At 50.6% G+C, this 13,300-nt stretch overlaps 1 protein-coding gene across 1 annotated transcript in view; it reads left to right on the top strand.

The window, feature by feature from the left end:
• Positions 1 to 13,300, top strand: part of CCNY (cyclin Y) — a 228,643-nt gene that overhangs the window by 211,236 nt on the left and 4,107 nt on the right. Inside the window, exon 8 of the mRNA XM_075316766.1 lies at positions 11,542 to 11,708. Within this exon, the coding sequence (XP_075172881.1) occupies positions 11,542 to 11,708 (167 nt within the window). The remainder of the gene's footprint in view (positions 1 to 11,541; positions 11,709 to 13,300) is intronic.

Raw genomic sequence — 13,300 nt, 5'->3', positions numbered from 1 at the left:
TTCCGCGGCACGCCCCACTCACCCCTGACCTTCAACCAAAGGCCACCCTAAGTATCATTGCTGATGTTGACTCCCAGCCCTGAAATCCTCGCTCACCAGTGCCAGTAGCGCCAACAAGTAATTTGCTCGCCCGTCACCAAACATAACTCCCAGCATCTCCTGCCACTCACCGAATTCTTAATTAAACCCGCAATCAATGCCTCACCAGGCTCCACAAGTCCTCTGGACACCCTGCTCCGATCTCGTCTGCCCCCCGGCATGAACTCCCACAACCTGCGGACTGAAAATGAGATAAAGCGTCCGCCACCCCGTTATCACCCCCACCACATGTTTCGCAACTACATGAATGTTCCACAGTAAACACTTGAGCACTAAATGCCGCAGATAAGCCACTACCGGTCCGGACTCTGCTGACAAGCTGTTTATCGCATGCACCATCGCCCGATTATCGCAGTGATAGCACACTTTACGTCCTGAAAATTGCGACCCCCCCACAATTCCAACGTCCCCACGATCGGAAATAACCAAAGCAAGGCCAGATTCCTTACCAGACCAACCTGCCGCCATTCCTCAGGCCACCTCCCAACGTACCAATGTCCCTGAAAAAGGGGTGACGAAACCCGCCGACCCGGCCGCGTCCCTGTACAGTTCGAGCACACCATTGGCACCACCGTCTTCAACCACAAGGCTCGGCCGCTAAAACATTGCAAGAAAAACATCCCAAACCAGAAAATCCTCCTTGATCTCCCGCGTGACCCGCACAAAGTGCGCCGGGGGGCCGTACGCCTGCCATAGCTGCCGCCAAAATCCTGGCGAACACCCGCCCCATTGGCATAAGCCTGCACGTTAAGTTCAACTTCCCGAGCAAAGACTGCACCACCTTCAGCCGCCCTTTCCGTGCTGCCAGCAGTGCTGCTACCACTCACCACAAGTCCACCATCTTCCCCTCCGGCAGCCTGCATTCCATAGCCAAAGAGGCAATCTCAATCCCCAAAAAACCGCATAACCATCGCCGGCCCCTCCGATTTATCCTGTGCCAAAAGGAATCCCAAAGCTATCCGCCACTCTCTGTAAGGTGAACAACGAGCCAGCGCAAACCATGGATCCCGCCGGACCGACACCAAGAAAATCATCTAGATAGTGGATAATGGAGGACAAGCCATACACGGCCCGCACCACCCACTCAGCAAAGGAACTAAACGCCTCAAAATACAACAAGAAATTGAAACAGCCCATAGGCAAACAACGATCAACATAAACTCATCACCCCACCAGCAACCCAGAAGGTGCTGGCTCTCCGGATGCACCGGCAGCCAACGAAACGCCGATTCTACATCCACCTTTTCCATCAATGCACCGCGTCCCGCCGCCCGCACCAAGTCCAGCGCCTTGTCAAACAAGACGTAGTACACTGCCGACAATTCTGGCGCGATGCCATCATTCACTGACGACCCCCCCCGGAAATGAAAGATGATGGATGAGCCAAAATTTATCCGGCTCCGTCTCCGGCACCACCCCCAACCGGGACACCACCAGATTACTGCACGGCGGGCTCTCAAATGGACGCCCCATCCTGCCCAACTCAACCTCTGTCCCCAACTTCCCACCCACAACCATAGGGTGGTCCCTCGCCGACCGTAAAGTACGACCAAACCGGAGGCAATGCCTCCCCCGCTGACGGAATCTGAAAACCGTATAAAACCCAACCGCAAAATTGACGCCGCTGCCCCGTCCGGATACCTATGTAAAAATGGCGCCATTGCCCCTATGTTCACTGGCGTCCTCCCTTTTACCAAACCCGTCCCCCCGCAGCCGGAGCACTCATGCTTGAACCTGCATGCTGCCCCAAATTTGCACCGGCCGTCGTGAACTTGCCCACACACTCCCTTTTTCTGGGTACCCGAGGGCCCGGCTCCCTTCCCCCCCGGCGCCGCCATGAAAGGGCTGGCTCGGGGCCGCCATTAAACGCATCCATAAGGAAATGTCCTCATGGTCCCACCGCATGCCAGGCCGCAACGCCTTCCGCTGCCTAAACCGCTCATCATACCGCAGCCACGGCAAGCCCCCTGTCCGTGCGATACGCCTCCCCCATTACCTCCAGATAACCAAACAGAGCCGAGCAGTGCTCCGGCTCCTTTTCCCCTATTACACTTGCCAAAATTCCGAACGCCTGCAGCCAATTGGAAAAGGAACGAGGAAGGAGCCCATAACGGCGTTTTTCTTCCTCTTCCCTTTCCTTCTTGGAGTCGTTCGGCTTCACCTTGTCCAGATAAAATTTTTTTTTTTTTTTCTTTTCAGGGGTAGCAGGGAAAATATCTTCACATACTCCCCCTTCCCAAATCTTGTCCCTCACCTCCCTCTTGAGGTGGGCCCCTAACGGTCCCTCAAAGCACACGTAAACTTGGCCCTATCATCCAAACGCACCACCTCATCCCCATTTACCTTTTCTACCGCTGTTTACCCCGCGGGCTCCACTACTCCGCCAACCGCACCCGTCCCTATCGGCGCCGCCTCGCTGCTGACCGACGCTGCGCCATCCACCACCGACCCGTCCATGCCGCTGCTGCCGCCGGCGCGCGCGCGCTAAACCCCGCACCAAGCCCAGCAACTGACTAAACAATGCTGACCCCCCCCCTCTGGCGCTGCCGTGCCCGCAGCCACCTCCCCAAAACTAGCAACCCGCGCCGCAAGCAATGCCGAATCCACGGCTAGCTCACCCGACCGTGGCGCAGAAATGGAAATTGGTACCGCGACGTCCTCCGCCATCCACTCGTCAGATTCGTCCCCCGACCTGAGGGCTCCCTCTTCTTCCTCGCTGTAGGCGTCCTCCACCATTCCAGCTCCAGAGGACGCAGCCGATGCGTCCCCTCCACCACGGCCGCCCTCCTGGGCCGCCGCGTGGGCACTGGTGGTCGACATCCGTCGCTTGCTGTGCGGCGACAGCCCACGAGACCGTCCTGTCCCCTGGGCCGCCGCTGACCGAGGCCTCTTCCTGGAGGAGCCGCTCCCCGGACTCAGGGGGCTCCCCACCGTCGTCCCTCGCCCTCCAGGGCCTCCGACCAGAACCTCCTGCTGGTCCTCCCCCGCCCGGGGGAGACCGCGGCCGCCGGGCGCAGTGCAGCTGCTATGAGGGACCTGGCAGTCACCGCCGGGCTCCCGCCGTCCCCCCTTACTCTCCCCAGCCTTGCAGGTATCCGGGTGGCGCCTGCCCACACCGGTCCCCCTGCTGGCTGCCTGCGCTCGGCTCCCTCACGGTCCTTGGAGGGTACTGCCAGCCTCATTTCTCTGCCGGGCACGCTCCTGTGTGGTAGCTGCCGTCGGGACGTGCCCCACCGCCGGGGGCCTGGCGTCCAGAGCGGGCCCCAGGCTGGACACGCCCCCTCCCCGGGCCTCCATCCCGCGCCGGGCACGCCCCCGATCCCGGGCTGCCGCCGGCCTGGAAAATTGAGCCCGAGGCCTGGGACCGGAAGTAGGCCCCAGGCCGGGCCCACCCCCATCCAGGCCACCGCTGGCCTCACATCATCGCCGGGCTCGCTCCCGGCCGGGAGACGCCGCAGGGGTTCGGACTCCAGCCCGAGGCCGGAGACCGGAAGAAGGCCCCCGGACTGGCCACGCCCCCTTCTCGGCCACCGCGGCCTCGCCGGAGATTCCTCCCGGCGGCCGGGGCAGACGCAGGGAGCTGCCGCTGCCCGCCCCGCCGCGGAGGGTCCCGAGGGGGGCTCTCGCTGTGCCTCCTTGCCCCCCTTGCGCCTGGGGAATATCGGATGGGGGGGGGCCTGGAACGCCGCCCGCATCTATGGTGGGGGTGCAAGGGGCAGGTGCCGACGGGGAAGCCCAGGCAGCCCTGACGTGGGACTGCACTGCCTGGGCCCCGTGCACCGCCATCGCCGCTCTGAGGAGCCTATCGAGCTCCTGGAGGTCCCTGGGTCTGAATCCTTTGCTGTCCGGAGTCACAAGGAAGGTAAGACCCCTCCCCTATAGTTTATATACTAGCCCCCTCCCCACCCTACAGTGACCCTATTCCACCAATCCCCTAAAAGGGCCCATAATGCCCTTTAATTCACTTTATTAACCCCTCACTCCCTCCCTTCCCTCTGGTCATGTCGCCCCTCCCCCCTATGGGGTCCATGGCTTTCTTTACGGGGAGTGGTGAAGAAGCCTGTGAGCCGAGAGAAAAAGGTGTTACCGAGAAGCAAATTGCCCACATGGAAGTGTCCCTGCCACCTACACTCTGCCCCACAAGCAACACCTCCGTTTTAACAGTGACGGCAGGGCCGGGGATCAGCCTGCCGCCCCCTGGGCGGGAGACCGCGACTACAACCCCTGAGGCGCCCCCTGCCCCCGTTACACATTTATTTGGGTTTACCCTGTTTTTAGGTTATATGAACACAGTTTATTTTAGACCTGTTTTAATTTCCAAGCATTTGAAAGCATTTTCATATAACATGCAGCTGTATCGGTGCAATAAAGTACATAGGGAATGCAAAGATTCCATTGGGGTCCCCCATGGTCTAGTGGTCCATTTAAACAGTTTGACCATGGCTGTTAATTTCCTATGACCGGTTACCGTATTTTTCGGACCATAAGATGCACTTTTTTTCCCCCAAATTCCACCGTCTTATGGTCTGACTATAGGGCTGCTGTGGAGCGGGTCATCGGAGGCACGAGCAGGCTGTAGCACCCTGCCGTGACCACGTGGGCCCACTCATTACATATGCACGCCGATCATCCCTCCCATGTCTCAGCGCTGAAGCCGGCGCTGATAGGTGGGCGGATGATAGGTGGGGGGTGCGCGCATATTAAACAGCCGACAGTGATCACCCCTGGCAACTACAGCCTGGAGTGATTATGTGCGGCTGTATTCACTGCTTCCCACACATCATCATCAGCGCGGGGTGCAGTGAATCAGTACGGAATACTCACCGTTCCCCTGCAGCTTCACGATGTCTTCCTGTCTGCCGGTCAGCTGATCTGTGTAGAGAGCGGTGAGCACAGCGATGACGTCATCACTGTGTGCGCCGCTAGTCACGCAGGTCACCTGACCGGCAGACGGGAGGACATTGCGATGCTGCAGGGAAGTGACCGCTGACGGCTCCACACTCCAGCGCCGCCACAGACAGGAGGAGGAGTGATGCTGCATGGAGCGTGGAAAGGTGAGTATAAACGGGTTTTTTTTTTTGTGTGATACAGATTACATGCCATATACCAGGATGGGGTTATTAATCAGGATGGGGGTATAGAGCAGGATGGGTATATATAGCAGGATGGGTATATATAGCAGGATGGGTGTATATAGCAGGATGGGTGTATATAGCAGGATGAGTGTATATAGCAGGATGGGTGTTTATAGCAGGATGGGGCCATATAGCAGGATGGATGGGGTATATAGCAGGATGGATGGATGGGAGTATATAGCAGGATGGATGGCGGTATATAGCAGGATGGGAATATATACCAGGATGGCAGTATATATCAGGATGGGGGCATATAGCAGGATGGCAGTATATAGCAGGATGGCAGTATATAGCAGGATAAGGGCATATACCATGATGGGGTACATATACAAGGCAGGAGGATCATTACCAGGATGGGGTACCTTAGCAGAGAATTTGGGGACATTACCCCCATAACAGTGTCAGCAGCAGATCCTTGCCCCATAACAGTGTGTCATGACCACATTTTTTGCTTAAAACTTTATTTTCCTATTTTCCTCCTCTAAAACCAGGGTGCGTCTTATAGTTTGGTGCGTCTTATAGTCCGAAAAATATGGTATATACAAGTAGATAGGCGGTTTATTGGCTTCTTTAAATAAGCATGAAATGGTGTTTGAGACAGAAAAATTGCTAGTACTATTTTTCTCAGCAGCACATCTACCGCTTACACGGGACCACGTGCTGCCGATAGCAATGATTTTTTTATGCATACAAACAAGAGACTGCTGGCCTCTTTCATTGGGCCGACAATCACGCATTCCTTTTGCCGATTTCTGGCTCATCATATAGGCCATAAAGAGGGGAATAGCATTACATACGGGACGGGTGCTGATAAGCTAATATAGTGTGCCAATCACAAGGAGCCTTATAGAAGGGCTGCCCATTATATTATCCGAACATCCCACAAACAACTGACCTGCCATTATGTAAGTTAGCCCTCGGCAAGGGTCTTCACCGTCTGAGCCCCCAAGGTCTCAAAGCTCCTTGGTGATTGTACAGGCCACGGCTTTGGTATGGGGCATTGTTGGTGAGAAATAATACTTTGATCTCATGACACAGTGACGTCCCGCTATGTATCCGCCTTTCTAATATTTCTGCAGTTGTGCCTGTAAACATTTAGGCTATGTGCGCACTTACCGGATTTTGCCGCGGATTTTTCGCGGATTTGCTGCATGTTTCGCTGCAGAAAATGTTCATAACATCTCTGCAGTGAATCACCAGCAAAACCTATGGAGAAAAAAAATCCTGTGCGCACTGGGCGGAATTTGACAGCTGCATGTTTTGCTGTGGGATTCCCGCAGCAAAAACAAGTGCATGTCACTTCTTTTCCGCACATCGCTGCGGGATTTCACTCCATTGACTCAATGTTAATCATGAAATCCCGCAGGGAATAACGCAGGCAGCAAATTCTGTGCGGTTCACTGCGTTTTCCTGCGTTATTCCCTACGGTATTTCGCGGTTTACCTCCGGTAATGTGCATCGCTTGTCTGCGGTTTTGCAGGGAAGTGATGTCATTACAGGAAGAGGAAGCCGTGCAGAGTAAACACACACACAGATCACACTCACACAGACATAGAACACAGACATCACAGACACAGACACATAGAACACACATAGAAAGCAAACGGAAATATAGAAAACAAAGAACGTGGGCTCCACTGCATATTTACCTTCCAGCCGAGGTAAGCACACAGCGGCGGCCCGGTATTCTCAGGCTGGGGAGGGAGAGGGGCAGGGGTAATGTCCCCCGCCTCACTCCCACCTCCCGCAGCCGAGAATATCAGCCGCAGCTGCCCCGGCACTGTCGCATGCAATATGCGGCAGTAGCGGAGTGTCCTCGGCTCTTCTTGCCACCGTGTAGCAGTGGTGGCAAGGTAATACAAGGGGTTAATGTTGGTGGGGGACCACCGCCATTAACCCCAGGCTTGATCATGGCAGCGTCTATGTGACAGCTGACATGATCAACCCGTAAGTAAAGTGAAAAAACACAGACACCAAAAATCCTTTATTTTAAATAAAACCAACAAGCCTCGTTCACCATTTTATTAACCTCCCCCAAACAAAACTCCGGCGTAATCCACCGCTCCGGCTCCTGCGTCCTGCACTGCTGACATCCACAGCTCCGGCTCCGGCGTCCTGCACTGCTGACATCCAGCCGCGACTGTCACAGACACAGGCTGAATGCAGCAGACAGCAGAGGTAATTACCGGTCATTTCCCACGGCCGGTAATGTGAACTCACTGCCGACCGTGGGAAATGCAGCGATCTGTCTTCTATCTATCCCTCTATCTATCTGTCTGTCTATCTATCTATCCCTCTATCTATTCTTCTGTCTATCTACTATCAGAATTAAATGTATTTTTTTTTTTTTCTTCAATGTGCTTTATTGCATTGAATGCAATAAAGCACATCCCAACCCGCACGCGGCAAAACCGCGGCAATACCGCGAATAATACCGCGGTAAAACCGCGGCAAACCGCGGCAAACCGCATGCGGTTTTCGGGTGCGGTTTCCCGCGGTTTTTTACCGCGGGTGCGGTAATCTTTGAGAGCATGCGGAATTCTCTCAAGGAAATTTCATTTCCCAGTGCGCACAGAGCCTTAGAGACGGTTCTTAAACAAATTTCTCAGAGGAAGACTGGCAAACAGCACTAAAAGCAACTCACTCAGCAAGCACTAGTGCTCTTCTTTTGGAAACTCATACTAAGTTATTACAAGATGGTACCTTTCCCCAGCGAGAATTTATCAATTTAATAAATGTGTTGGAGGAATTGTGGTGAGAGAGATGACCTATTGCATCTCTTCTGGGGGTGTCCAGTTTTGAAAAATTTATGGCTAGACATTTCAAGACTAGTTTATCAAGTTACTCAAGAAAATATACCTGTTAGGCCGGGGCCACAAGGGGGACTACTGCGATCCTCGCATGACACTCGGCTCACGCTGGCAGCACAGTGGGAGCCGAGTGTCATGCAAGTGTCACTGCGACTGAGGTCCGATCATGCGATCGGACCACAGCTGCGGGGGGGCGGGCCGGCACTGAGAAAGGGAGGGCCAGCGCTGAGGAGGGGAAGGCCGGTGCTGCGGAGAGGGAGGGATTTATCTCCCTCTCCCCTCCGTAGCTGGCTATTGCCATTCTCGCTCTGCACTTGCAGTACACCGGTGTACTGCGAGTGCAGTGCGATTTTTCTCTCGCCCCATAGACTTGAATGGGTGCGAGAGAAACAAGGATCGCATTGCACCCGCAGCATGCTGCGACTATTTTCTCGGTCCGAATTGGGCTGAGAAAATAATCGCTTATGGCTGCTGGCACATAGGTTAGTCCGGGGCCACACTGGGACTAATGCGATCCTCGCATGACACTCGGCTCGTGCTGGCAGCACAACAGGAGCCGAGTGTCATGCGAGTGTCATTGCAACTTAGGTCTGATTATGCGATCGGACCTCAGCTGCGAGGGACGGGCTGGCACTGAGGAGGGGCGGGCCGGCACTGAGGAGAGGAGGTAGGGATTTATCTCTCTCTCTCCTCCATAGCCGGCTATTGCCATTCTTGCACTGCACTCGCGGTACACTGGTGTACCGCGAGTGCAGTCCGATCTTCTCTTGCCCCATAGACTTGAATGGGTGCGAGAGAAAGAGTCTCACATTACAATCGCAGCATGCTGCGATTGTTTTCTTGGTCCGATTAGGGTTGAGAAAATAATCGCTCATGTGTGCTGACACATAGCTTAACATTGGTCTGAGTGGAATGCGATGTTTTATCGCACTCCACTCAGTCCGATTTTGATGCCGTGTGTCTTAGGCCTTACTCCGTCTTTAGCCCTCCTGTCTTTAAATACGAAATTAATTTATCCAATCTATAGACCCTTAATACTTCATATTTTCCTAACAACACAAAAGATTATAGCAGAAAATTGGCAAAAACCTCTTCCCCTACAATCAATCAAATTATAGAATCAGTAGCCCTACATAGAAACTTCGAAAAACATTATGCCATTGTCAATAACCGTTTTCTGGCATATTTCAAATAATGGAATCCCTGGGACAAATTCCGAGAAGGTCTCACATGAGATAATTGCCTTATGATTATTTACTTCTTAAAAATATTAAAATTTCTCTAACAAAATAAATTTTAATTTAAGGTCATCTATTATTTATCAATGTTTCTTAGGTATTTCAAATAGTTGCAGTTTGCTTATATATAAGTTTTGGTTTCATGTTTTTAAGACATAGAATTTTACTTGCATGTTCTCCCTCTTTCCCTCCCTTTCCCTCACACCAACCCAATCCAATAATTCCCAATCCCAATCCCAATAAATTTACACTTTCCTCCTCCCTTTCCCCTCCCCTCATTTTACTCATTCTCTCATAATATTTCTTGTTAAACAAATACATGTGATATCACAATTTGTAAACTACGTTCTCCTTGATGCATTGGCCTCTTTATTTTGTAAACCCTTTAATGAAAAGACTTTAAAACATATAGATTCGGTGACGGCGGTGATTATAGGATCATTTCCTCCGCTCCAGCTGAAGTTGATGCATTTTTGACCGCGTCCTGCTGAAGACAGTATTCCTGGAAAGCCTCAGGAAATTAAATCATGTATCTGCCTTGAATATTCCATTTAATTACTGGCGATCTGATCTCATATTTCAGTTTGTGGAGAAAGAAATCCAGAAAGATTTAATAAGTTGCCATCAGGCGCATCATGGCCGGGCACAGATAAGACGAGCGGAGGGTTTCACAAACATGGTTATGTAAACAGATATGGCTAGATACACATTATTAATAGTGTGGAAAATAGATAACTAGGACAGAACAGCGGGAATATACCGGTAATGTGCCACATTTATCAGGAATATGCCACGAAATGACGGCATCCGGTATCCCATGCAGAGGATGGAAGGGGGCCTGAAGATAAGATCTTGCCTGCGCTCCTTCCTTCCAATCTAGTGATTAAATTTATTTCCAAGGGAATACAAGAAATGTGCATGTCTTTCAATTGTCATACATTAGGGCCTATTAGAGATATATCTCTGTAAATTCCTTAACAGTGCAATAAGTTGTTACAGTTCCTTCTGTCAATGGAAGATGTGCTCAGCTCCGATGAAAGGCTCTTGCCGTTATGTGTGCCATGGACTCAGCATGTGGTTAAAGAAGACTTGTCCCTTGCTTTGAAAATTGAGTTAAATATTTTGTAAAAATCCCTGAGACCCCCCTAATTCTGCCGCTCTTTTCCGTTTTGTGCTACGTCGCTCCATTGCAGAGATAATTCCACTTGTTGCCTTTGGAGCACAGTATGTGAAATTTCTCATGCATTTCAATTGGGTGTTTATTCAGATCTTTTTTGGGGGGTGTGCGGCATATCTCCACTCTCCCAGACTCTGCCAACCACCGCTCAGCAGCTGATCTAGCAGTCTAGCATCTGTGTGATGGAGGGGCTCAAGTACGCTTCCCCCGAAAATACTGTGAAGAAACTCAAAGTTGGAGGGGTTCAAGCATACTTCCCCTGAGAGTACTGTGAAGAAATGCCCAGTTGGAGGGGTTCAAACACACGTCACCCAAGAATACTGTCAAGAAGTGCCTAGTTGGAGGGGTTCAAGTGCACTTCCCCAGAGAATACTGTGAAGAAACCCCCAGTTGGAGGAGTTCAAGTGCACTTCCCTTAAGAATGCTGTGAAGAAATGCCCAGTTGGAGGGGTTCAAGCATACTTCCCCTGAGAATACTGTGAAGAAATGCCCAGTTGAAGGGGTTCCAACACACTTCACCCAAGAATACTGTGAAGAAACGCCTAGTTGGAGGGGTTCAAGCATACTTCCCCTGAGAATACTGTGAAGAATTGCCCAGTTGGAGGGGTTCCAACACACTTCACCCAAGAATACTGTGAAGAAACGCCTAGTTGGAGGGGTTCAAACACACTTCACCCAAGAATACTGTGAAGAAACCCCCAGTTGGAGGGGTTCAAGCGCACTTCCCCAGAGAATACTTTGAAGAAACCCCCAGTTTCTTCAAGCGTACTTCCCCCAAAAATGCTGTGATGAAACGCCCTGTTTGAGGGGTTGAAACACACTTCCCCCCAAGAATTCTGGGAAGAAACGCCTAGTGGGACTGCAATTAGAGATTTCATATATTGTACTCCAAAAATAACCAAGGTTAATATCTCTGCAAAAAAAACCGTCAGAATCCCCGCTCAGGGATTTTTACAAGGTATTTAATTTAATATTTTTTAAGCAAGTGACAGGTCCTCTTTAAGCCATTTTTTACTTTTCTTTACTTGTGCTGTTATAGATAAACCATGTCTGACTCTCTATATACTGTATTTTATTTCCAGGTTTATCTAGAAAGACTGTTAACCTATGCGGAAATAGACATTTGTCCAGCAAACTGGAAGAGGATTGTACTAGGAGCAATATTACTTGCCTCCAAGGTTTGGGATGACCAGGCAGTGTGGAACGTGGATTATTGTCAGATCCTGAAAGATATCACAGTGGAAGACATGTAAGTTATCGATCCTGTGCTCTAAGGTCATATGATTGTATTTTCTCCATCCGAGAAAAATTGTCCAGTTATGCTATTAAGACTTCAATCCGTCTTTCATCAGTGTTTGATCAGAGTGGGATCCATTTTTCTTAGATGTGGAGGGTAAAAAATAAAATGAATGAGTCTGATGTCTGAGTGCCGTCTGATCTTCTTAGAGTGCGGTTTGATTTTTTTCAAGAACCCAAGACTTGAATGGCCAAGTGTCATCCAATTACAGCCGCAAATAGTGCATGATGCAATTTTTATTTTCCTTGGATTGCTTGGTTTGAGGAAATAAATTGGACATGTGTACATCTTCACTGACTAACCTTGGTCCGAGTGCGATCAAATGTTTTGTTGGATCGCACTCTGGACAAATAATGAACGAGCCCTATAGGTGCATCTGATTTCTCCCCATAAACGAGCACAGGTTTTCTATATACAAGTCAATGATCATATAAAGGCCCACCAAGTAGGGTCAAAACAATAAAAAAATAAAGACAGCTCCATTCTTAATACGATCTTTTTGTTCCCATATTGGCAGCACATCAGCTGCATACACAAGGCGATGTGCAGCCGGCAATCATAATTTTGCAGCCTCCATCTAATCAGCATTTTTGTTCATTCTTTGCCTGCTCTGCAGCGAACGGGGCAATGATTGGGAATGAGTGTTCTTGCCAGCCCATAGAAATCAACCTTAAGGTGGGTGCACAAGATCAGGGTGGGCAGAGTTTTGGATGCAGCGTGTTTTCGCTGCGTCCAGAACTCTGAGTTGTACAGTACAAGCACAGTGGATGGGATTTATAGAAATCTCCTGTCCACTGTGCTTCTTTTCTCTGCAGCGTAAACTGACCTGCGGAGCGACATTCCGAGCCGCAGCATATCAATTTATGCTGCAGAGATGTGAGTGTTCTCCACTGGTAGAACAGAGCGAAAGTCCGCAGTGGCCTGTACCCTGATCGTGGGCACTGGCAGCTGCGGTCTCCTGTGGAGAGCACTTTTGTGTCCGCAGGAGAACACACGCTGCATTTAGGATGCAGTGTGCCCGGATTGTGCAAAAGCTAGCGGAGGGCACCACTAAATAAGGTGGGGTCAACCAAAAAACATGCCAAGAAACATGTGACTGATTAGAAGAAAAAAGGATGGCACAAATTAATTTGGGATAACCATATTAGATACAATCTAATATGGTGATCCCAAATGAATTCGTGCCATCCTTTTTCTTCTAATGAGTGTGCCCAGATCGTGTGCACAAATCCTTAGAAGAAGTTTTATGTGTGCATGATTTTCCATCCCAAAAAGGAGCTATTGCTAGGGGATCGGCATGTTTTTAATAAAAAAATGAATTCCTAATCCTGCCACTCAAGCCTGTTCCAGAAACCTTTTATCACATTGGTGAGCCTTTTAAAAAGTATTAATGTTGGAAGAAATAAGTAACGTAGTTTAAGTTTATAGATCAATCAACAAGACGCCATTTGTGAGCATAGATTGTTGTAGTCGCTTGGGTGTATCAGTCGTCAGGTCTGCAAAAAAACTTTATGATGGCCATACACATTAGGTAGTTGTTGGCC

Source organism: Anomaloglossus baeobatrachus, chromosome 6 (assembly GCF_048569485.1).
Source record: "Anomaloglossus baeobatrachus isolate aAnoBae1 chromosome 6, aAnoBae1.hap1, whole genome shotgun sequence".
Taxonomy (NCBI): Eukaryota; Metazoa; Chordata; class Amphibia; order Anura; family Aromobatidae; genus Anomaloglossus; species Anomaloglossus baeobatrachus.
Note: the sequence above shows the minus strand (reverse complement) of the source record. Positions and strands in the feature narration are given on the sequence as shown.